This window comes from Lissotriton helveticus, chromosome 1_1 (assembly GCF_964261635.1).
Source record: "Lissotriton helveticus chromosome 1_1, aLisHel1.1, whole genome shotgun sequence".
In the NCBI taxonomy this organism is placed as follows: Eukaryota; Metazoa; Chordata; class Amphibia; order Caudata; family Salamandridae; genus Lissotriton; species Lissotriton helveticus.
In genome coordinates, this window is record NC_136057.1 from 1,042,814,226 (window position 1) to 1,042,839,839 (window position 25,614).

Consider the following 25,614-nt stretch of genomic DNA (forward strand, 5'->3'; position numbering starts at 1 on the left):
GACCCGCACTGATCAAGCACAGAGTATTAGGTTCATATCCTGGAATATAAGAGGCCTGAACGACCCTAGAAGCGTAGACAGATACTAGGATACCTTGACAGACAGGGCGTAAATGTTGCCCTTTTGCAGGAAACGCACCTCTCCCCCCGCCAAGCCCTCACTTTCGCGACTAGATGGGCCTCCAGTCGCACCGTCTCACAGTATTCTAACTACGCTAGAGGGTCACGATTTTGATTAAAAAGGGAGTGGCCTTTATACCCGCAGGCTGCGACACTGATAATGAGGGCAGATTCTGTCTAGTATGGGGTCGTCTATGCTCGCACGATGTATTGTTAGCCAACTTCTATGGCCCCAATGTAGACCAGCCATCCACCCTGATGGTGTTATGGAGCAAGATACACACATTAGGCATCACACACGTTATTCTGGGTGGGGATTTTAACACTGCTATGCAGCCCTCTGCCGATCGGTCCCGCCCGCTCCCCGCACATTACACTAACATGCAGCGCGCCCTGTACGAGGTCGCGGCGGATAACAACCTAATAGATGCGTGGCGACACCTCCACCCTACCTTACGAGAAGGCACACATTACTCTTCCTACACTCTACCTGGGCAAGACTCGACTATGTGTTTATCTCTGCTGGGTTAGCTCCCTGGCTGGCCCGAGCGGTGCATCTCGCTCGCACCTTCTCGGACCACTCTCCAGTCCTTGTAGAGCTCCAAATACCCCTGAATGTTTCCCCCTACCTGTCGTGGCGTCTCAATCCTGCTCACCTTCGAGATGCGGCCTTTAAGGCCGAACTCGAACAAGATATTCGCGACTTTTTCGAACGCAACATCTCCTCTCTAGATAGTATGACCACTGTCTGGGAAGCCTTTAAGGTTACCGTCAGGGGATGGTACATCGCGAAGGGTGGCGGAGTGCTAAAATCTCTGCGCACTGAACTGCATAAACTAGAAGTCGAGATTAAGGAGCTAGAAAGGTCCAGAACTCGCAACCCAGTTGACCCCGACACTCTCCTACGTTTGCGTAGCAAAATTTCTGAATACACACAGGTGGCAGACAAGGAGGGAAAGTTTTTAGGGCGCCCACACATGGCACGTATATACGGAGAGGGAGACAGACCGGGGAGGGCTCTGGCGAATGCTGTTAAACCCCCCTGATTTATGACTTACGTCACAGAAATACAGGATGACAGTGGGGACATACACAGGAACTTCCCTGATGTCCTCCGCGTATTCCGAAACCACTACCATACACTGTACACATCACACAGAGGGGAACCTATTGACCTCCCCACATACTTTGAAGACGTCGCGCTGGCGTGGCTAGGGGAGGGACAACAGAAGTTTTTACATGCTTCGTTGGAACTCGAGGAGATAACGGACGCCATTATGAGTATGCGCTGTGGCAAAGCCCCAGGCTCCGATGGCCTCCCTATCGATTTTTATAAACTCTATGCCCCCATATTGGCCCCCATCCTGAAACAGATATACTACGCCGCCCTGGAGGAGGGCAGCCTGCCCTGCACCATGAGGGAGGCGCTTATTACTTCTCTACTTAAACCCGGTAAGTCCCCTTCACACTGCGGTTCCTACCGACCCCTCTCCCTCATAAACAATGACACTAAAATACTAGCCAAGGTGTTAGCCACGAGACTCAATCTCCTCATGGAACGCCTAGTTCTTCCTGACCAAGCTGGGTTTGTGCCCAATCGGGCTACTTCCCATAATCTCCGCACACTTCACGCCGTGATCCAAGATCTCAACCCCAAATGTGATGCTGTTGCGGTCTTTCTTGATGCCACCAAGGCATTTGATTCCCTTGAATGGGACTACTTGCTTGGTACACTACAATATATGGGGTTACCGTTCAGTTTCCTAGACTGGGTGAAACTGCTCTATCATCAGCCCACTGCTACTGTACTCCTCAATGGATCCAGACCTGCTCCGTTTCATGCCCAGCGAGGGACCCGACAGGGCTGCCCACTATCCCCCATCCTCTTTGCCTTGGCAATTGAGCCCCTGGCTGCAATACTTAGGCAAAAATACAACCACTACTCCCTCATTTATAGCTCCCGGCCTCTCCTGGTGTCACTCTATGCCGATGATATTACCTTGTACATTGAAAAACCCTGCGTGAATCTAAACCCAATACTTCGCGAAATTACTAAATTTGGAGGTGTTACTGGAATCCAGATTAATTGGTCTAAATCTGCTATCTTCCCACTCAGAGATACTACGCAAATTTTCCAACTCGACTACCCATTGCTGTGGGAGCAGGAGGAGGTGAAATATCTGGGGGTTCATATACTCAGGGACAAGGAAGCAATGATGCATGCCAACTATGGCACCACAATGGACAAGATTACAGACAACATCTCGAAATGTCTACACCTTCCTCTCTCCATGGCGGGCCGCATTTCGCTGATAAAAATGAACATATTACCCAAGCTGCTATACCTATTTGTTAACATCCCATACAACCCTGGCGCCGTCTTTTTCCGCACCCTCAATTCCCAGCTTTCGCGTCTCATATGGGGAGGGAAACAAGCTAGACTCAGCCTCGACACTCTTATGCTCCCTTTCCATCTGGGTGAATTTGAAGTACCCAATTTTGAGAGGTATTACGACTGCACGCAAGCTCATTTCGCGGTTTACTGGTATCACCCTCCACCATATATGGCTCATTTGGCCGTAGAGGAAGGCTATATGAGCCCTGTTGTCCCCACTGGATATATTCATACCCATGTCAGTCAGAGGAGCCGTGACCCTTCCACTGTGGACTGCACTGTACAGGCATGGGACCGTCTTCTCACGGTACTGGGTAACCCATTTCCCTACTCGCCCAACCCAACCTTGCTTAATGACCCTAGGCTACAAGTCACATGTGAAGTAATATGTCACGTAATGCTCCGTAAATTTAAAATAAGCTGCTGGGGAGACCTTTATGTACAGGGCACATTCCGCACGGCGGAACAGTTTTTCGGGGAAGTGGCACCATCTACTATGGATACCTTTCTATTTACCAGACTGAGGCAAAATGTACGAGCCTTAACTCCCTCTTTCCCCGCTGAACCTGATAAAATTCCTCCACTACATGCATTGGTACAACCTGAAGCCCCCGACATGTCATATCCATGCTTTACAAACACGCGCTGAATGCGCCCAGTGTCGCCCCTGCTAGAGCTAGATTGGAATGGGATGGAGACTTGGACTCACCCCTCACTGACCAACAGTGGGAAACCAGCTGCACTCAAACACAGGCAATTACCGGCAACAGCAGACTGCGGCTACTCCATTATAAATTTCTTCACAGGCTCTATCACACACCTGCCAAATTACACAAGTTTCGCTTAAGAGACACTGACTGCTGTCTTCGATGTGGTGCCGCTGGAGCCGATTTCATGCATTTAGCGTGGTTTTGCCCCCAAATTGTTAGGTACTGGGATCAGGTATTTGAGGGACTCACGAGCATGCTCGTGTGACAATCACCCCCTGTCCACTCATGGCACTGTTGGGACTAACGCAATCTGTAGTCACCGTACACAAAAAAATTCTAGCCATGAGTCTACTGCTTGCTAAGCGCTTAATTGCATGCCGCTGGGGCAGAGGCCGCACCCCCAAGTTTAAATGTTGGATTCACTCCCTGTCCACATGGCAAGAGAGGTTACACCACTATGCTGAGCTCCTACCCCTCACCTCACAGCCGAAAGACATATGGGCACCACTCACGGCATATCTTCTTAGGTTGAGTGCAGAGGAAGAAGAAAGTCAGGCTGTGGAGGCTCTACCCACTGCAACGCTACTCACTACAGCATCTGAGTGAATCCTTATCCGCACACACTCTACTACCGCTCACCTGCTACTAGGGTTGAATTTGTATTTGTTGCTCGCTCTGTCTTCATACAGGACTATACCTAATTAAGATTTCTGTGTCGGGGTCAAGAATTGATTGTTATGTCTCCTTACTAGCAACTGGGAGGGTGGGTTACAGGAGATGGACGACGCCCTTACATCGCTCTTTGTACATCTGCTATGCATATGGACTGCTTCCGGACTACTATGGACATTTGCTTCCTACGAATTCATCCATGTTATGTAAAGGGGGGGAGGGAGGGGCTAGGGTAACTTTTGATTATCCCTTTAATTTTAGGTTAATGACTAATACGACACAGCATGGGAAGATGGCCTAAATAGGCTTTCTAATGCTTAATGTCATTATTCGGAGTTCATACATTGATGTACCATGCTCTATGAATCAATAAAGGTTTTTGAAACTTAAAAATAAAAAATAAAATAAAAAAAAGCTCCTTGGGTGTCGTCCTTATCAATGAAATAATTGTAGGCGCTCAATGGTAAAGTCAGGCAAGATTTTTAACACTGTTTACTGGCTAGACCGACACACAACTTCTTGTATTTACAGACAGCTTCTTTGTGAGAGACACTCTGTTAAATACAGCGCCTACAATAGCTAAAAAAAACATCTACACTCTGAATCCGCCCTAGATGGAGCTGTTTAAGAGGTTTGCACCATCGAGTAACTTGGCGAACTGTGTCCCAAGGAACGTACTTTATTGTGCTCCAAATGCTGGTGCCTCACATACCTTTTTGGTGATTTGTTAACGCGAATTTCTCTCCGTTGTGGACCGGAATATGTAGCATTTCTGTGTTGGTTTTCTACTTGGCATGAAAGAATCAACTCATTCCTTTAATAAAATTGGTTAATTAAAAAAAAAAAAAGAAAAAAACTTACTGATACATCCCTAGTGTATGATACCAGGTGTACTTAGGGCCTGTAAGTTAAAGTGTCCCTCATGGACTGCAGCACTTGTTATGCCACCATGAGCCTTACAAAGTGAAAGCAAGGCGCCCAGCCTGCCATTGCATACAGATACTGGCATAGCAGTTTTAACTGCCAACTCGACTTTGCCATTTAAATAATAACAGAGCCCAAACTTTCCTCTTTATTGTATGATATATATATATATATTCCATCTTCCATGACAGAGTAACTGAAGACATAAAAGATTTATATCATCGTGTCAGTCACCATCCTAAAAAATTAAGTTCAAATCAGATCCAATATAACCGATTAATGGCCAAATTAGGAAACAACACAGAAATAATCGTGAAAGCGTCAGACAAAGGCGGCAATATAGTCCTGTGGCCAAAAAAGGACTATCTGATGGAAGCAAATCGACAGCTATCTGACACCATGTGCTATGTGGAAACAAACAATAAGGAATATATGAGAGCATTGGAGACATTGAGGAAACATCTACTCCAATGCAAAAGGGATAACATGATTTCCAAAGAAGAATATGCCTTTCTATGGAATGAATCACCGACATTACCATCTATATACTTTCTTCCCAAAACCCACAAAGAAAGAACACCTGTCCCAGGACGCCCAATAATCTCTGCAATTGAAAGTGCCAGTGAGCACCTATCTCAATACATTGATTACTATCTACAAGACCTGGTGAAGGATTTACCGTCGTATGTAAAGGACACAGGGGATTTTTTAACCAAAATTATCAATGTAAAGTGGGAAGACGGCATGAAACTGATAACAATGGATATTGAATCCTTATATACTTGCATAGATCATCAAGTAGGATTGAATGCAGTAAAACATTTCCTATCAACCAGGTCCATTGAGAACTATGAACATAACAAAATGATCATGAAAAGTATTGAATGGTGCTGAAACAACAATTATTTTGTATTTGAAAAAACTATATACAGACAGTGCAGAGGTGTGGCGATGGGGTCTTGCTTCTCCCCCAGCTATGCCTGTTTAGTGGTTGGCTGGTGGGAGGAGCAGACACTTAGACAAGTACTTTACAAACAATATGGAGATCACATAAAATTGTGGTTGCGCTTCATAGATGATGTTTTTGTCCTGTGGAAGGGTAACAATGAAAGTGCCAATGATTTTATATGTGATATAAATGCAAATCAGATCAATTTGAATTTTACTTCAAATGTAAGTTGCACTGAAGTGGATTTTTTGGACACGAGAGTATATATAGAGAATGGTGGTTTAAGTACTACTCTACATAGAAAGCCAACGGCCGGCAACTCTACGTTGCATGCCTCGAGTGCTCATCCGAGACATCTTATTGAAAGCATTCCCTACGGAGAGCTTCTTCGCATTAAACGCATATGTAGTAGTGAGGAACAACAGAACACATGCATGCGAGAAGCGATTGAGAGATTCCGTAGAAGAGGCTATACGGCACACAGTCTACAAAGGGCTTTGGACAAAGCCAATAGTAGACCTAGGGAAACATTGTTGGTCACCAATATGGAGGATATGGAATCTCGAGAGAATGAGGAAACTTCCAACACCCCAAGGTTAATTTTAACCTACAATAGCCAGCATCGCCAACTTCGATCTATTATTAATCGGAATTGGGCGATAGTACAGACCGATGCAGTCATGACACCTGAGATACCGGATAAACCCATCATAACATATCGTAGGGGCATCTCCATGAGAAGTCAAATAGCTAAAAGCATTCCGGATCTCAGCACTAGAAAGAAATTGGTTTCATGGATACCTGAAAAACAGGGCTTTTACAAATGCTCGTCATGTCGGGCCTGTAAATTTGGTGCCACAACTAAGAGATACACCACACCATTCAGCCCAAAAGAGTTTAAAATCCAGGGGTGCTTTGACTGTAAAACTGAGTATGCAGTTTATATCCTGACGTGCACCTGTGGGCTTAGGTATGTGGGTAGTACCAAGCAGCAGGTGCACGTCAGGATTCTGCAACACGTGCGATTGTAAATAACGATAGCACATACCCGGTCGCAAGACATTTTAAAGCCATCCACCAAAATAAATTAGTGGATTTAAAATATTTTGTCATTGCCGCTGTAAATGACAATCCGCGAGGTGGGAATCGGGAAAAGAGCCTGCGTCAGTTGGAATCTAAATATATCGTGGAATTGGATAGTAGGCACCCAAATGGATTAAATAATACAGAGGATCTACACCATTTCCTCTAACATCCAATCATCCAAAAATCCATTTTTACTGTACAGTATATCCCATATCCCATATATTCCTGAAAAAATGAAATACGTAACTAGTGGCCCCTGTTTTTCAATTGTCTCAATATTGTTTTTAGTTTTTCACATTATAAGTATAATTCAATTTTTTACTTATAAGTTTTAACATTGGATATATTGATGAATGAGTTATAACTCTTAGTATCAATAAGTATAAATTGTGTTTATTGTTGTCTTTTTGGAAAAATCATCACATCACTAATTGCACTTTATGAAGGAAATGTTTGGATGCTGCTATGAAACAATGCATTTGCACTTAGTTTGTATTTTTGCACAATGCGTAATTTTGCACATAAATCCATCAGACTAACATGAATTGATGATGTTCACCATTTATGAAATCAGGAATTTATTCCGTAACTAATGTATAGGATTTTAGAGTAGCAATAATTTTTAACATCTTATCATTATCTTTTTTAAAAAAAATGGATTTATCATATATGAAGTGTTGGTTTTCGTAAAATTGTAGATATGTATTCAAACATATATATTTTTGGTACCAGACATTTTATCAATGTATATATTTATTTATTTATATCCATTGGAATATTATGGTGAAAATATTTATCTTAACATCATTTAGAATGTTCATTTTTGATGAAGTCGACAAATTTGGTATTACATGTGCATTACGCCATTTCCTCAACATTACTAACTCTCATTACATTGCATTCATGCTGTAATGTTGTGCAAAGGACACACAATCCATTGAATAAGGTTCTTCAAACTATAAGTCCCAGCATGCATACCCGTCGAGTATTTCCTTCATTTCTATACATCAGGTGGAGGGGGTGAAAGCATCACACAATGGAAAAATCTATGTATAAAAACTAAGAGTGGACTACGTTTTTGTAAATTGAGAAAGAATACGGAGGTATTCGAAACGCGTCTGACCTTTTGAGAAAATAAAAAAAGACCTGCATTTTCCACGACATTTGGAGTCTGTCATTCATCCTTTGGTGGTGTTCCGGCTGGGCACCGAGGAGAGGAGAGGAGTGGATATATATATATATATATATTCTAAGTGCCCTGTAGCATCGGGAAGGCACACTCGGTATTTTAGCTTCCAGCTTAAAGAATGCAATCTTCCTTCTTGCTGCCGTTTTTGTATCTTGCTGCCAACGCGTTTCAAGGCTCACAGCCTCCTCATCATGGGCACAGAATTTACTCTCAAACTCTGCGTCGTGTTTGCACCGTATTTATTCACAAGCCTGCCCCACCCTTCATGACGTGTACATCCATACCTTCGTCACTGGTGCAAAAGTGCATTCTGGAGCATGCAGTCATTTGTGCATGGTGGTTTTCCTTTAAGTGAGTTAGAGTGCATATTTCATAATTTAAAGTTCGTTTGTTTCCTTAAGTAGGCACAGTGCTGTCAGGATGATTAATTTGGCATACATAAATAACGTGCCGTATTGTCTCCAAATAGTTCAGGACACAGCCTCACTCCAGCACAGGGGAGCTTGATCCCTAGCTGACGAAGGTGCTCTTCCCCGCGGCCAGGCTGCCGCGTGTGTAATGTTCTCTCTAAGTGCCCTGTAGCATCGGGAAGGCACACTCGGTATTTTAGCTTCCAGCTTAAAGAATGCAATCTTCCTTCTTGCTGCCGTTTTTGTATCTTGCTGCCAACGCGTTTCAAGGCTCACGGCCTCCTCATCATGGGCACAGAAATTACTCTCAAACTCTGCGTCGTGTTTGCACCGTATTTATTCACAAGCCTGCCCCACCCTTCATGACGTGTACATCCATACCTTCGTCACTGGTGCAAAAGTGCATTCTGGGGCACGCAGTCATTTGTGCATGGTGGTTTTCCTTTAAGTGAGTTAGAGTGCATATTTCATCATTTAAAGTTCGTTTGTTTCCTTAAGTAGGCACGGTGCTGTCAGGATGATTAATTTGGCATATATAAATACCGTGCCGTATTGTCTCCAAATAGTTCAGGACACAGCCTCACTCCAGCACAGGGGAGCTTGATCCCTAGCTGACGAAGGTGCTCTTCCCCGCGGCCAGGCTGCCGCGTGTGTAATGTTCTCTCTAAGTGCCCTGTAGCATCGGGAAGGCACACTCTGTATTTTAGCTTCCAGCTTAAAGAATGCAATCTTCCTTCTTGCTGCCGTTTTTGTATCTTGCTGCCAACGCGTTTCAAGGCTCACAGCCTCCTCATCATGGGCACAGAAATTACTCTCAAACTCTGCGTCATGTTTGCACCGTATTTATTCACAAGCCTGCCCCACCCTTCATGACGTGTACATCCATACCTTCGTCCTGGTGCAAAAGTGCATTCTGGGGCACGCAGTCATTTGTGCATGGTGGTTTTCCTTTAAGTGAGTTAGAGTGCATATTTCATAATTTAAAGTTCGTTTGTTTCCTTAAGTAGGCACGGTGCTGTCAGGATGATTAATTTGGCATATATAAATACCGTGCCGTATTGTCTCCAAATAGTTCAGGACACAGCCTCACTCCAGCACAGGGGAGCTTGATCCCTAGCTGATGAAGGTGCTCTTCCCCGCGGCCAGGCTGCCGCGTGTGTAATGTTCTCTCTAAGTGCCCTCTGAGCCAAAACCTGAACTCCACAGTTGATCTTACTCAAAGGCGAAAACAAAGATCGCATGACAAGACTACGTGCCCCATAATTCACCATGGACGATGTAAACAGGACACCCCCTTGAGGGAGGCACTGCTTTAATAAAAGTCGTCATTTTGAATGCGAGTCATCTGTGAAGTTTGTTGGCAGCCCATGAAGAAGAGGCCCGGAGCCTCGAAACGCTTCGGCATGAAAATATTAATATGTGAGGTGGTAAATGCGGACTGCAATACTAAGCCGGAGGGCAGAATGTTGCCGTGTGCCCTTTCACTGCTTCAGGGCGTTTGTTGGAAAAAATTACACGCGGCTGCCCCGGCCGCGGAAAGGAGCACCAACATCAGTTAGAGACGAACAATTTCCTGGCTGGTTGTGGCTGAGAGCTCCAACAGATGGAGCACTGACAGCGCAGCGTTCTACATGCACATGAGCCCGCATCTACATACCTACTACCTACTCAAGGTAAAGAATAATAAACAAAAAAGACTGAGCCAAAACCTGAACTCCACAGTTGATCTTACTCAAAGGCGAAAACAAAGATCGCATGACAAGACTACGTGCCCCATAATTCACCATGGACGATGTAAACAGGACACGCCCTTGAGGGAGGCACTGCTTTAATAAAAGTCGTCATTTTGAATGCGAGTCATCTGTGAAGTTTGTTGGCAGCCCATGAAGAAGAGGCCCGGAGCCTCGAAACGCGTCGGCATGAAAATATTAATATGTGAGGTGGTAAATGCGGACTGCAATACTAAGCCGGAGGGCAGAATGTTGCCGTGTGCCCTTTCACTGCTTCAGGGCGTTTGTTGAAAAAAAAAATATATATATATATATATATATATCTCTATATATTTATATACATATATATATAAATACTTATATAATACGCTTATGTTGTTACCTATAAGGGAGGCATCAATCCCTAAGGCAGGATGCTGTATATTAAAACACAAGACATGTGTTTTTTATGTGTCCTAACAGTAAAAAACCCACATTTCCATGTTTACTGTAGAAGGCTAGTAGCCCCTTGGAAAGTGGAGGATTACACCCTGACAACTCAACTGTGCTAACTTCTAAATGGGACTACTAAAGTTGGTCCTTCAAGTTATCAAAAGAATCATTGCATTAAACCTGACTTGATGCACAAGTTAAATTTAATGTAACTTGAGTAAAGGCAACTTTAGAGAGTTGGCACTCTGTTGCCCAAGATTTTCAGTGGCCATTCGCAGATGCTGGCCACAAGACAGCCTTCTGCCCTCTTGGGGAGACATGTGAACAACTCCCAGAAAAGAACACAATAGAGTCCTGCCATTAGAAGAGGTGTTACCTCTCCCTGGTAGGAACCCACACAGGGTGTGAGCCCAAAAGGCAAGCTTCAAAGGGGAAGACGCCCTTGAAGGGCAAATTGTAGACACACACAAAAGGCACTGCTCTGTTGTTGTGGTAGGCAGGTTTGGTGTCTGAGACAAAGAAGTGAAAACAGTTGCCAAACCGGTTTTCCTGTGGACATGTAGCCATCAGGTAGCCAAACCTCTAGGGTGGGGTACCAAGTTCCACAAACTAAGAGGGGGGTCCTGCCATCTTGAGAGTAGGCAGAATGTTGCACTCTGGGATAGCTAGATGCCACAGTTTGCAGGAAGTTATCATCAAGCTGAAGTGGACCTTGTAGCCCATTGGCTAATAGTCATCGCATGCCCTAAGGGAAGTTGTGGGCATTAAAGTGGCACCCCTATCACCCAGACCTCAGATCATGTCTGCACAGGAGAGAGGACCAAAGCCCTGTTGTTCCCTGAACCTGGTAAAGAGAGGCTGTACCAAAGGCTACACTGCACCTGCTGCTCTTCAGCTAGTACAGACAGAACTGTGCCTGTGGTGCCCCTGCTTGAGAAAAACTAGTCTGTGAGACCCATACAAAAGCAGCGAATTCCAAGAGTCAGGCCACAAGAGCTGAAGAAGCTGCATTGGTCGAGGTGGTAGCCACAACCACTTGCCGAAGTGCAGCCCAGGAGACAGACCCTGACACACAGACACACAAAAGTTGCACCCATGTCTGCTGGATCAGAAAGGGCCATCAAAATGCAGTTTGATCACCCAAGGCGGACACTAGCCTCCGTTAAAGGGAACCATTGGTTTAGCTGTGACCGGAGATCAGTAGACCAGCAACAACAGTTTTTTGGCTGGGCTTCACCTGGACTTTGAGGGACATCCACCTCTGTGGCCAAAGTGCTCCACTGCATTTGAGGACTGAGGGGCGGACCAAGCAAGACCCCAGTTGACTGGATCTTCATCTTCAACATCTCCTGTTGATGCATATGGTGATTCACCCATAGAGCCTGGGACTAGACTGGAGTCTGCTTTGACTGTCCTCTGTAACTATGCTTTGAAATTGTTCTGCTTTGTCTTACTGGTCACCAAAAGCGAGTTGAAGTACCCGATCGCAACTTAATAAAACATTTTTTAAAGTTTCCAAAGCAACCGGTAACTGCTGTTGTTGTCAGAGCTTGTTTACAATTTGAGTGAAAAGCTGTGACTTATGATTTACTTAAACATTTATGTACGTAACCTTTCTGTGGATTTTCTTTATTTTGGTGTATAAAAATTCATGAAAATACCATCTATTTTTATAAACTGGTGTTGGATTTCTTTTATGTCATGTTTCTCTTTTATTCAATTGTTTTGGTACTTCTAAATGAATTGCACTTGTTCTTTTGTACTGCTTGAAGGCACAGCTACCCATGGTTGAGCTAAGGTTTTACAAACGAGCCTGACTGGACACAAGATAGGGTTGTGAGTTTCTTTCAGGGTGAGGTCACCCAACCACATAATCAACCACATTTCCTCACTGGGGTGATGTGTTTCACAGTAACACCTGACCCCAAACCAATGCGTGAACAAGTCTATAAAATGAGATTAGATGCGGTCTCAGCAAGGATTCTGAAATGGTTACTGGACGTATAATGATACACTTTCAAAGCTGACTACATACTGGGAGCCAAGACATGTGCTGCTGATGTTTATTGAGGTGGGGGGGGGGTGCTAGTGTGAGTGATGAAGAATGTAGTTGGGTTCAGATAACGTATGTGGTTACTGATGGTGTTGTAACAGAGGAATAATGGTGAAAAGAAAATAGTTAAGGAAGGGTTTTAAGACGAGAGGCCTTGGGACAGAAATGAAGTTTTGTTGGAGTGTTAGGAAGGAGTTGTCTGAGAAAGATGCTTGTTTGTTCAGAGCAATGAGGTTAATTCCTGCTGTTGCACGTAGGAGGTATGAAGGTCATTTAGCTGGGAGTGAAAACCAAGGAGAAGATTTATGGTGACCTGGTCGTGAGTGAGAGATGGAGAGCAGCATCAGAAATTGCAGTGAATGTTGCAACCACAATAAGGTTATCATGACATGTCCCCTTCAGTCAGTGTCGCAATCTGCCAAGCAAACCTCGAGAAGTGGCACTGAATATTGTTGGACCATTAAGGAATGAACAAACCACACCATACTGGTTTGTTTTAGGTGCCCAGTTCTCATGGTAGGCAGAGTTTTTGTGGGTGGGAGTGACATAGTTCCAGAAGCGTGGTAACTTTCTTAGAGATTGCTCCATGGAGAGGGTTTCCTCAATTCGTTATTAATGGACAATAGGGTACAACTGGATAGAGGACTGATGCCAGCCTGTCCTGCTGTTCCCTGGACCTGTCAAAAGAGAGGCTACACCAAAGACCTAGGTCTGAATGGGGCCTACCCATTGGAGGCACCATTCAGACCAAGGTCTTTAAATGTCTGTGACATTTGGAAAACTCCAGGACCCCTCACCACGTTCTGCATTGGGGCTGTCACTTTGTTTTAAAGCACTGCCTGCTTGGACTTTTGCTGTGGGTTTTTCATTAAAAATATCTGCAGCCTTCTTTAGTGCGATTAATGTTATCTTTACATTAATGTTAGTTATCTTTTTCTAGCACACCAACACGCCCCTGCATTATGCGGCACACTCTGGGAACTTGCACACAGTGCTTGATCTACTGGCTGCTGGAGCTGATATTCTGCAGAAAAACCAGGTAATGATCCGATGCTGAGAGACCTCTGGTTGACCGCCTTGTCTTAATCGCTGCAGTAACTGGGTTTCACACTGAATGAGAACTTTGTTTAAATGGTACACACATTTCATGGAGGTGTGGTTTATGCATACTGAATTGGAGAGTTGTATCATTAGGAAAGACACCTCAGATTGTATTGGATACGAAGGGTAACTGGTAGTGACCTAGGGAATTGTTTTCTTGTAAGGCTAACAATGGGAATAAAACAATACATATGCTGCTCATGGTATTTCATCCTCTTGAAGTATGGTATATGGCTAGAGTGGGGCTGCCCTTCTTAAACATTACTATAGGGATGTGCAATGCAATTTGCTATACAGTGGTTCAGAAGAACAGTTTCTTATTAACATGAACACTTAACAGCATTGATTTACTACGGGGCCTTGAGGGAGAGAAGATATTTATGATGCATAATTGCAATTCGGAAGATTTGCAGAGCAATAATTAGAAAAATGGGTAACCTATGATGCCAGGACATTTTTATGGGGTATTAATCATGTTGCCCTGTGAGCAAATACCACTTATGTTTTGCGAACATCACAGGTGATTGTATCCGCAGTTCTAGATACCCACCACAGTTGGTCCAATGGATCCAGTAAGAATGATTAAAACGTCTCATAATCCTCCTACCCATTGAATTTTGCAGTACGAATTACAGATTGATTAACAAACATTAGTACTGCAACAGTACATGCTAAACAGTCTCTCGTGTGGTTAGGCCAAACATCACCTTGCTTGAGTTTCTTTTTTATTGATGCATATCACCATTTAACCACTATCCTAGAGGTTAAAGTTGTTTGTTCTAGCCACATAAGTTGATTGTTTTATGAGCAGTTTTGATTAATTTAGTTTTTTTTTTATAATTTGTTTGTCGATTATATTGATATTTAATACTTGTCTTCCCCTGAAGATGAGCAAATAAGTTTGAAATCCAATCAGATACTTAATTTACATGTGTAGCACTGAGGTAAACATTTAAATTCAAGGAGACAAAGTAAAAAATATTTGAAGGTTCTCTTTAATGCGACCCATTTGAAATTGCCTGAAAGAGTTACTTAAAATCAAATCAAACTTGTTGGTCCTACTGTGAGTACCTCATACTGTGGATAAATCACGTGTCTTTCTGAATAATTTGTTGACCTTCTGGTCGGGTCGGCATGTGGGTAATGTAGGTTAATGTAAACTGATTCTCAAATTGGGTCAGTGGCTTTATCTGCAGACTAAAAGGCTACAGTGGAGATGATGAAGAATGGCAATTCATTCCATAGTCCGCATCAATTTGGTCAGTCAAGGTTGGAGGCTATAAATACAGTAAAGCCTCAGGAAATAAAATGCTGAGGGCAATGCTCAGCTTCGTGGAAGGGAAAGACTGGTTTCCGCAATACATAAAGCACTGTTAGAAGCAGATAACATATAAAAGCTGAATTGTTATATTGAAAGAGATTTGCTGGCCAACATGTAGTGCCATCAGGATTATTAAATTGTGTTACATCATTTCTACAGTGCCTTTATTAGTCTCTCATTTGCCCAAAATACATTGCAGACCACGTCAGTGGTTCTGAATCTAAGATGTGTGAAAGAGAGAAGTGTGTTGGTAGTTTAGCATTCATGTAATGCATGATGCCCAGAGATAGAGCACTCTGGGCAACTTGCTCCAGAGTGCTCCATACTTGCTGTAGCAGTTTGAGTGCACCCTGTGCATGTGGCAGAAAAGAAAGGAGTGGTAGGACAGGTTTGGAAGTAGCATAAACAAACCAATTGGGTTGTAGTCTTAAATTATGGGAAGAGCCAGGACACATGGCTCTTCTTGAATTGCAAATGGTTTTCTTAGACATTTTGTTCCATAATTTGCATGTCTGTACTGAGAAGTGGCTGTCTCCCATGGAGGTTTATTGAAATGTAGGAATTTATTCTGAGATATGTTTTTGATTGTGTATTCTGAATTTCAGTTGTGCTAAACCAGGCCCAAGCACTGGATCACCTAATGTACAATGCAGAGGATTTTGAGAGATATTATTTTGACCACTTGCTGCCATTTTGTACTTTCAGGGCAGGGGTTATATGATCCCATTTGTACAGGATAATGATTTGTTTAGCTGAAGTGTTCTGTATTCTTTGTAATCTGACAATTGCATTTTGGTCAGACTACAGTAGAGTCAATTTGTATTACTGAGTCTTGATATAACGGGGAACATCACTTACAACGCAACTTTTACCACGCAGTGCTTTTACATCGTAGCTTTTACAATGCAAACCATTACAACGCATTGCGCTGGGGGGCGCTCTAGGATAGGGAATATATTTAATTTACTATCCAACACCTTCCCTACTATCCACGGGGACTGGAGTTGGAATAGTAAATTAAATAAATCACTATCCAGCGCCCCAAAGCACTATGCGTTGTAATGGTATGCGTTGTAAAACTCGCGTTGTAAAAGCATGCGATGTAAAAGCATGCGTTGTAATGTCGCACATCCGATATAACTATTTCTAGAGTTGCCTGTATACTAAGTGAAAGTGTCTGGTAGCGCTCAACATGTCATAGAATTCTTATTGTGTAGAACAAGTCACTTTGTTGTCTTGGGATTGAAGAGAGAGGGTACACTACATAATCACTCTAAAGTTTTTCACTTTAGTCAAATGATAGAAGGCTGCTCTATTTACTGACACAAGTCATGGTGCCAAAAGGATTTAAGGTTGTAGTTTTGTCAAATTCACTGGTTCATTATATTTTCAAAAATTGGTTTTGAGAGGATTCTCTAACATCCCTTCTTTCACAGCTAATAGGCCTTCTTGTGTTTTAAGATTTGACTTTGGAATGCTCAGTGTTTAATGTGGTCTGGTTGTCAGCAGCGTAATCGTAGCAAGCGTGGTTTAATGTCCTCACTAGTTGAAGAAGGTTTGGTAAACATTTAATGAAGGTGTGAAAGTAAAGACCTTGAGGAACACCTACTAAACTGGAGTAAAACGAGACAATTTGTTGCCTTTCCTTGAAGATTGGTTTTATCCAGGTACTTAGTGTGGCACATACTCCGATGTCATTAATCTTTGAGCTGGTGGTCACCTCTGTAAAACCACAGTTTAGGACAGTCAATTTCTTTTTGTGTGTAATGGTATTGGGCTCGCATTACACTCAGCTAACCTCTGGAGCCATTGATAATAATCTTCTCACACATCATTCATAGAAATTGCAGCCAAAGTATGGCAACGCCATCTAGCCTCAAAATATGTTTAGAGCTCAAACATGTATAGAATATTGCACCAAGAAAACCAGTTTCAACTGCTGACTGGTTGATCTAACATTATAGTACAAATTTAAGATAGACCAATCCTGTTCATCACAAACCATTGCAGATGACCTCTTACAGCGGCTTAAGTATTAATTCCAGAGAGTAAATCATTGCAATGAAATTAAAGGGCAAGAAAGGGCATTCACACTTCCCCCCCTTCCCTCTCCCTAGTTAACTAAAAGTTGGAGAGATCTGTAATTTCTAAAACTTCCCCGAGGCTTTAAAATTTCAGCAGGCGCCAACAATCATCTTTCAAGGCAAACTTGCCAGGTCATTTGTCTATGCTGCAAATATTCAACCAAAGAAACAATCATTCAGGAGGACAGCTCACAGCTCTGCTATCTGACGGGAGACTAGACTTGCTTGCCTTGAACCCAGTACCCCATAAGTGACTCCAAGGGTAAGTTGCCTGCCATCCTGTTAGCGTGACACAGGCACAACAAGTTTCCAGAGGTCTCTCTGCATGCAGCTGATCTTTTTCAATTAGACCTCACTTTGACCCTGCTGCTGATATCTGCTGTAGTGAGTCCTAACCCCCAAGTGGTTTCCCCCAGGTCATAGACTCTTGGCTGGGCTTAGTATACACATCTCTTGTACCCAGACTGCAGGAAGTGGGACTTTTGGCATGGCGAACCAGTGAAGACGGGGGTTGCCATTTCAACGTAGCCGTCAAATTGCCGGCATACTTTAACTTACCGACTTGCTGCTAAAGGAGATCAGAGTTCCAGAAAAGTTTCTAAAACCGAACATAGAGGGCTCCTTTGGGATCAATGCCAAGCAGCATCCGATCGCGGTTGAGAACTTCCTGGGCGCAGACTTCAGACTGCGCCTGCTCAGGATTTTCCCACCTTTGTCGATGACCAGGACCCTACTCTTCAGAAACCCGCCATCATTGAGCCTTGCTTCACATCCAGCATGCAGCTTGCCTTGCTGACGACTCATCGAAGACCATTTTACAGGACCCTTCCAAGGCCTGTGGGCATCCAAGACACCTGAAGGAATCTCCTTCTTTAAGTGAAAGAGTCACTTCCCTGCATCTGCAGACACCGCAGCTATGCTGACCGTTCTACTGATCTTGGGCTTCCATGGACTCCAAACGGCTCAGCAACACAGGTGGTGGTTCTTCACATTCCTCGAGGACTGCCCTGTCCTCTCACCAAGTTTGAGGTCAGTATCCCTCGTTGGAGACACAGGAACCGAACCTCTGTGCACCGCGTCGACTTGCAGTTGCAAAGACTTGTTGGGTTCCTTCGACCAAGATCTTCGGGCTCCAAGTAGCTCCAACCTCAAGCATCTCCAGTGACCAAGATCTTTGTCCTCGCTGCATCACTTGCACTGTGGGCCAGCATCTTTGGTGAGCTGCTTGAGGTCCTCTTGCGACTCCAGTGCCTCCGGCCTGTGGTTCCTCTTGAGGGTCATCTTTGAATTCTTTGGCCTCCATTGATTTTCTTGGGCCTGCCCTGACTCCCCTGCTTGTGGTGAGTCACCTGGACCTTGCTGATCTCGACACTGCACCTTCTTCGCTTTCCACATTGTTTGCAGTTGCCAAGGCTTGTTGGTGCTCTCTACAGACACCGACCCCTCTACTCACAACATCAAAAGTGGGACAGCTCGTGAACGGCTCCTGGTCTTCCACAGCGTCGCAGCTCCAAGGTCACCATCATCTCTCCTGCAGCACTCGACGTCGGTGGGTATTCCTCTTCTGTGCCTCTTGGTCACTCCTGAGTGTCATAGACTCTGTCCCCTCTGCTTGCAGGTACTTCTCAACTTGAATCCACCTTTGGGTTCCACTGGACACTTTCACCTTCCCCAGCAGCGGCGTCTTTCTGAGTGAAGTCCTCCATTGGGTTCGATGGCGGTTTCCGACTCAACTCACACCGACTTCCCTGGTGTAGGCATCCTGTTTCCTAGGGTAACCACGGGTGGGGTGGCTCTCCAACTTTCTGTCTTCCACTGGGTTTCTTCAGGGTCCACTGGGAAGGGTCCTTCTTCTTTAAAATTGCAACAGCGACTTACCCGTTGACGCATTGACCCTGCGGTCATGTTCCCACTCTGCACACAGCCTCCGTGGGACTCCTGGTTACTTACTTTGGGTGGTTCCTTGGGTCCCCAGCACTTCTTCGTCTTCTGGGTATAATCTTGACTCGAGTGGTGGTCTGCATACCACTATTTTAGTATATGGTTTGGTCTCCCCTTGCCGACGACTGTGTATTTCGTGCTACTTACCTGTTTCTATTGAAAAGTATTGTGTATATCTCTTGCTAGGAGATATCTGTTTGTGTTAGTGAGCGTCTTTAAATAAATACATAGTTTTTTATATATACACTGTGTGGTACTTTTCCACTTACTCTATACCTATAAGAATATTTACTTGTAAAACAAGCTGCTTTACACTCCTTCTGGACTAAGCCTGAAGGCTGCTCTCCATAGCTACCACTTCAAGAGCTTTCTAAGGTTGTCTAAGACCACTAAAATCCCATAAGGGTAGTCTGGATTGGTGCAAGGTGCCCACTTACATAAGTGTGCACCATATACCAAGCCAGCATCTGACACCATTTTTCCTCCATAAAAGTCTCTAAGTCAAAAGGTAAACTTTTCACCAGGATGAAGCTTGTCCCTGTATCCAGCCCGCAACATTGCAGTCAGCCTTAACTTTTGAATTTGACTCGGTGTAGCGCGACCAGATACCTAGGATAGGCGCTTTTTGGTTCTATTTTTAATTTATACCTTCATATCTTTGGTTCTGCTTACTGGAATTTTGTCATTTTGGTGTCATTTTATTACTATTTGTATAAATACTTTACTGATTATCTCCAAGTTGAACCTGACTGCTTTGGGCCAAGGTACCAGAGGGTTAAGCACAGGTTTATTTAGTGACTTTAGTGGTCCACCCTTGCAAGGATTGTGATAATTGTTTGAGGTGGTGTGAGAAAGTGCCCTCTGTCTGCATGGTATGCCCCCACTTTTTCCTGAATTGCTGATGTGCTTTGACTGAGTGTGCCCTGGGCTCCTGCTGATCAGGTACCCAGGGCCTATGTTCCTTCCTTAAAATTGCATTGAAGCCTAAACCCAATTGGCATCCCTGGCCACAGGTTGGCCCCTGGTAAACGGTACGACAGGTACCCATCGCCTGTGACCAGGGAAGACCCCTAAGGGCTGCAGCACTTATTGTGCCACCCTTAGAGGCCCTGCACCTTTTCACTCACACACTGCCTTCACAGGCTGCGTGTCTTGGTGCAGAACAAAGTGAAGAGTCGACATGGCCCACATAATCTAGGAATATTCAAGGTCTCGGATTTTTATCCAAGAAGTAGTACCCATACTGTCTACACACGTTTCGGTTAACCTTCACGATCACCTATTTAACATGGCTGCCATATCTGCCCTCTGTCTATGTTTAATCCAGTTCACTACGCGCGTATATTTCTGTTTCGCAAACCTTTGCTCGCGTTTGTACGAAGTGCAAGCTCCTCCCCTCACGGACAGGTTTACAACTATCTATTTTTCTGAGCTTCAGGTCAGTGTTGGCAATGTATGTTTGCGGCAGCACCACGCCCGCTTTTTTGTTACAAGTGTAATTGTATTATTGTTTTTTTGACAGAGCTTTAAACTTCAGAGAATGTACTCCCCACGTTGTTAACAGGTACCTTTCATGTTTTTTACCTCACGCACGGTGTATTCACAGATTTACTTTTACGCTTGGCTTTGACGATCATTTTTGTTTTCAGATTTACTTCGTTTTGTATCGATGCAGCGTGGTTACCACCATGCTAGACCATAGCTTTAACTTCAGGTTCTTGCAGCTGGCATCAGCGCTCCAATCGGATGTAGCACGTTTTTGCTAACGAGACGCTGCACGTCAATTTGACCTCTTGCACTTTGTGGACGTACACTTTTGCATGTATCGGCACCGTTCACCAGCTTATTCCACACTATCGTCGTGCACTTCATGCTGTCTTGTTCCCACAACAGCTTATTTTTGAAACCCTTTTCTATGTCACGCCGGATTCCTACTGTTTTCTCATTACTCCTATCATTTTGCATTTGATATCACTGACTATGTAGTATCAGTGCTGTTAAACTTGAATGCCTCGATCTTTTTAGTTGGCTATGTACAGTATCATTCTAATATTATGTTATTCATTAGGATTATAGAGCATGTGCTGATAATCAATGGTTTTTAGGTTTCGCCTGTCGAAAGCTGCGCAAGCAGCGTTTCGCGCAGGCGAAATCTTATGTTTAGAGTATGTGTGCTCATGTCCCGCCCCTCTGTTCCATTGGCTAGCTCCATAAATGGAGGCTAGCCATTGGAACAGAGATCTGTCCGTCATAGCCAGGGCAGATTCGGGGGGCGTTCCCGAGAATTTTAGGTTTTTGCCCACGTCATGCGGCTGTGGGCGGGGTTTTTTTTTGTCGTCAAGGTTTGTTTTCGTCGTTTCTCTGAAGATGGCGGCCGGGCAGTAGCTTGTTTGTACAGGTCAGGACATTATTATGCTCGTGCCGTTAACCCGCCCCCCTCCCGCTGTCCGTTTGCCCGTTCCCGACATTATTATGTTCGTGCTGTTAACCCGCCCCCCTCCCGCTGTCCGTTTGCCCGTTCCCGACATTATTATGTTCGTGCCGTTAACCCGCCCCCTCCCGCTGTCCGTTTGCCCGTTGATGACATTATTATGTTCGTGCCGTTAACTCGTCCCCCTCCCGCTGTCCATTTGCCCGTTCCCGCCCCCCCTCCCGCTGTCCGTGTGCCCGTGCTTAATGCTTGTTTGTTGTTGTTTTTGTCTCCTTACTCTAGGCGACCCATTGCTCTTCGTTAGCCTAATTTCCACCCCTTTCTTTTCACTTTCTCTATTCCTCTCTACGATCTACCCTCTCAATCCATTCGTCTACATTGTTCTCACTGCTTTTATTTACACAATCATTTTGCCATCTTCCATCTCCCTGCCTTTATCACACATTCCCTTCCTTTGTATCTTTCTCCCCATATCCTCTTTCCATGTTTCCACTTTTCTTTCCTCATTTCTCTCCGCCCTGATTTCCCTCTGTCCGTCTTTCCTCTTTCTCCTCTGTATCTCCTTTCCACCACCCTCGTGTCTACTTCCCTCTGTGACCTCTTCGATTTCCGCAACTTTCCCTATTCCCTGACCCCCATACCCGTCCGTCCCCCCACATGTGCTGTTTCCCTTTCACTATTACCGCCTCCCTAGCCGTCTTCCGCGACTTCAGTCTTTTTCTTCCCACTCCTCCACATGCCCCCCTTCTCATTTCACTCTACACTCTCTCACCCCTCGTATCCATCAACCCCTGATGCGTATTTTTTCATCCCTCAAACTTCACCCCTTTATCCCAGGCCCTACATTTTGTACTTTATCTCCTCGCACACTATGGCCCTCTCCCCATCTCTCCATCTCTGTCCCTCGCGCGCGCGCCTCCCTCCCGCCTCGCCTGCCCGGGTTTGGAGCGATGACGCCGCTTGGCTGGTGGATTCCCCTTTGAAACTGGAGCCCGGATTACAGCCACACTTACCACATCTCCTTTTATCAAAGGATAAAACACAGCCGCGCTCAGAGAGGGGCCGCCCCATACCTTGCCAATCACTTTGAACAGTTTAAGGGGGCAGATGAGAGCACCGAGTAAGGACAGATAAATTGGATTAAAAAAAAAAAAGGTACGTGTTGTACCTAGAAATGTATGTGCTGGGTCTAGGAAGGTGGTTTTTTTTTGTCAATGTCTAGACCCTGGCAAGACTATATAGAAAAAAGTGACCGGAGTTGCCCCTGAACTGTGACCATATATTGTCTAGTCCTGGATCCAATGCATCGTGGGAGATGTAGTCGTGATTTCGTGTTATTGCAGTAAGAAGTATAATCTGACCCAGCTGACACTATAGGGCTGCAGGGAGAAAAAAAGCAGGATTGGTTAGTTCACTGGCAGTGATATAAGCAGGAAAAATTGAGGAAACCCAAATCCACATGTATCCAGCACTGCACAATGCTAGGGATGCGCAGTGAAGGACTTTGGCAACTAGCAATGGAAAAGAAGAATCCATTGAAAAGTACAGCAACTGGAGCCCTGTGCTTCAGATATTGCTCGAGTCATTCTCAGGGAACAATGGTCCAGGTAGGCCCTGCGTGACAACACCAACCACATGTTATACAGAAACAAAGCAGGACAAAAAGTGAACATTAACTACCACTTGGGTAATTCCAGCATCTCAAACACTGGAGTTGGAAAACAAGCCGGGCGCATAGACAAGCTGGATGGAAAGTGAAAGGTTAGCGCTACCACCAGTCAGGGCTGGAAAACAAGCTGAAGAAAACAGCTTGATAGTGATTTTTGAAAACATGCAGGAATATCTAGAGACAGTGCCTGTTCGACATCGGTTCCAAATGTGTGCTGGTGGTTGCAGGCGGTGGGGCACCGGCACTTATTTGCTGGGACCGGTGCTACTTTTTAATCATCAGACTATGTTCCAGGGGAAGAGAAAAAATGCAGCAGAGGGAGAGGGAGAGGGAGAGGGGGGTCTCACATTTGCGAGAGATTATGCTAATGGCAATGTAAATGACAATGCCATTTATTTATCTGTTTTCAAAACCAACACATAAATACACATTTTGTCATTTACAATGCCAATAGCTCTAACTTTTCCAAAGGCGAAACCATTGCATTGTAAATGCTTGTTTCATTGTTTCATTTACAGTGGTCCCTGAGGAAGAGACCAATTGTTCCAAAATGCATCGGGCCAACAACCATCAATCGTAGTTAACCATGTGTTTGTGTTAACATGTTCAATAATATGTGATGTATTGTTCATCAACTAAGTTATATTTGTACTAAAAGAGTCAGGAAGTAATGACGCAATCTTACATCATATAACCAAACAAGATTTGATAGAAGAATTTATGATGAATGAAATAACAACTTCGTTGATAAATTAATGATTATTTGTATTTGTGTTTATTTAGAAAGTTGATTCATTGAGAAAGAACAAATAGAATTAGTTTGATTTAGAGAATTTACGCTGTGCTCTCGGTTTGGTCCAGACAGTGTGTGTCTTGCACCTATTTCATTTCATAAAGTCAGCCTAGGGACAGGCACCCTATGACACTGAGTAGCATGCAACAGATAGAATACACACAATTTACCTTTTGATTAGTTTGAATACCATTTCAACTCTGTGTGCTTGTGACCAACACTTTGCTTTACACATCCTTGTGTGCCATGCCTTCAAACCATTGCCCTGGCATAGATCAGTCACCCCTCCAGCTGGGTGCGCTATGGCAGTGGTGAGGATACAGGTGCTTGCGCCCTGTACCCCTACCGTGTCCAAGTCCATTCCTGGGCATTGTAAGTGCAGTGCTGCCATTAAGAGTATATGGTGCTGGGAGTTTGTCATCACGAACTCCACAGCAACTTAATGGCTACAGTGAAAACTGTAAAGTTTGGTATCAAACTTCTCAGCACATTAAACCCATGCTGATACCAGTGTGGGATTTAATGTAAAATGCACGACAGAGGGCATCTCAGAGATGCCCCCTGAAACTCGACCAACTTCTAGTGTCCCGACTGAGTGGCTGCTTAGGCTGCTACCAAGAGACATGTTTCTGGACCCCTGGATGGAGAGCCTGCTGCTTTCGGGGGCCTGAAACAATGCACATCCTGGGACAAGGTGCCAACCCTCCTCCCCCAGGATGGTCAGCATTCACGAAGGGGAGCCACCCAGACCATTTGTGCTTTCAGCAACTGGTCCCCACTGGTTCTACCCCCCACTTTGGGCAGAAGAACCGGTGGGAAAAACAAGTGAGGGAAAGAGGTGTGCCTACCTCTGCCAACACCACCCCTCAGATGGGGAGGAGTGATGAAGCACAACTCAGAGTCCCCTCCATCTTGAGGAGGGGGGACCCAACCAACCAGGGACAGGCTCCTGCCCCCTCCCACTGGAGGATGGCACGATAGGGGGTGTACCCAACCCAGGGAAGGGACACATTGGTCCCTGCCCTTTACCTACCTGTAACACCCCTAAATCTAGTATTTAGGGGGCATCCTGAACCTTGCTTCCTCAGATCCAGAAACGACAAGAAGAAAAAAAGAAGGACCAAACAGCTGTGCAGCCAGCTAACAAGAGGAAGACGCCCATTGATTTGGCCCCAGCCCTACAAGCCAGTCTCTCCTCGAACCTGCTCCTGCGAAATCCCGGTGTGCCCTGCAGCTAGCAACCTCAAACACCCCCGACGACCTACCTGCCTTCACTTCCAAAGACTGTTTTTCCCGTGAACACCGAATTTGTTCAATTGCAAACTCTGGCAGTAGCCACAAATCCAGCTCAGTCTGAACCCGCCGAACCCGGCCCGAGCTTGAGTGGAAAAACACCACGAGGAGGTCACCCCGTCAATCCTGACCCGAGATTCGGCGACCTCCTGACCTGTCTCTAGCCTCCAGCCAACGCCTGCAGCCTAAATCCAGAAGGCCCCCCCTAACCGCGACCTGGAGCTGGTAAGAAGATCCGACACCAAAAGGCACCCCTGCACCCAACGCCCCACGGCCTTGTGTGCCCAAACAAACGGTGCCTTGCCAACCCCA

The 25,614-nt window shown here is 44.8% G+C and overlaps 1 protein-coding gene across 3 annotated transcripts in view; it reads left to right on the forward strand.

Moving 5' to 3' along the window:
• LOC144820313 (putative serine/threonine-protein kinase pats1) overlaps positions 1-25,614 on the forward strand; it is a 299,277-nt gene that overhangs the window by 46,194 nt on the left and 227,469 nt on the right. For all 3 annotated transcript variants that reach the window (XM_078677888.1, XM_078677895.1, XM_078677890.1), the window contains one exon: positions 13,610-13,708. In XM_078677888.1, the coding sequence (XP_078534014.1) occupies positions 13,610-13,708 (99 nt within the window). The remainder of the gene's footprint in view (positions 1-13,609; positions 13,709-25,614) is intronic.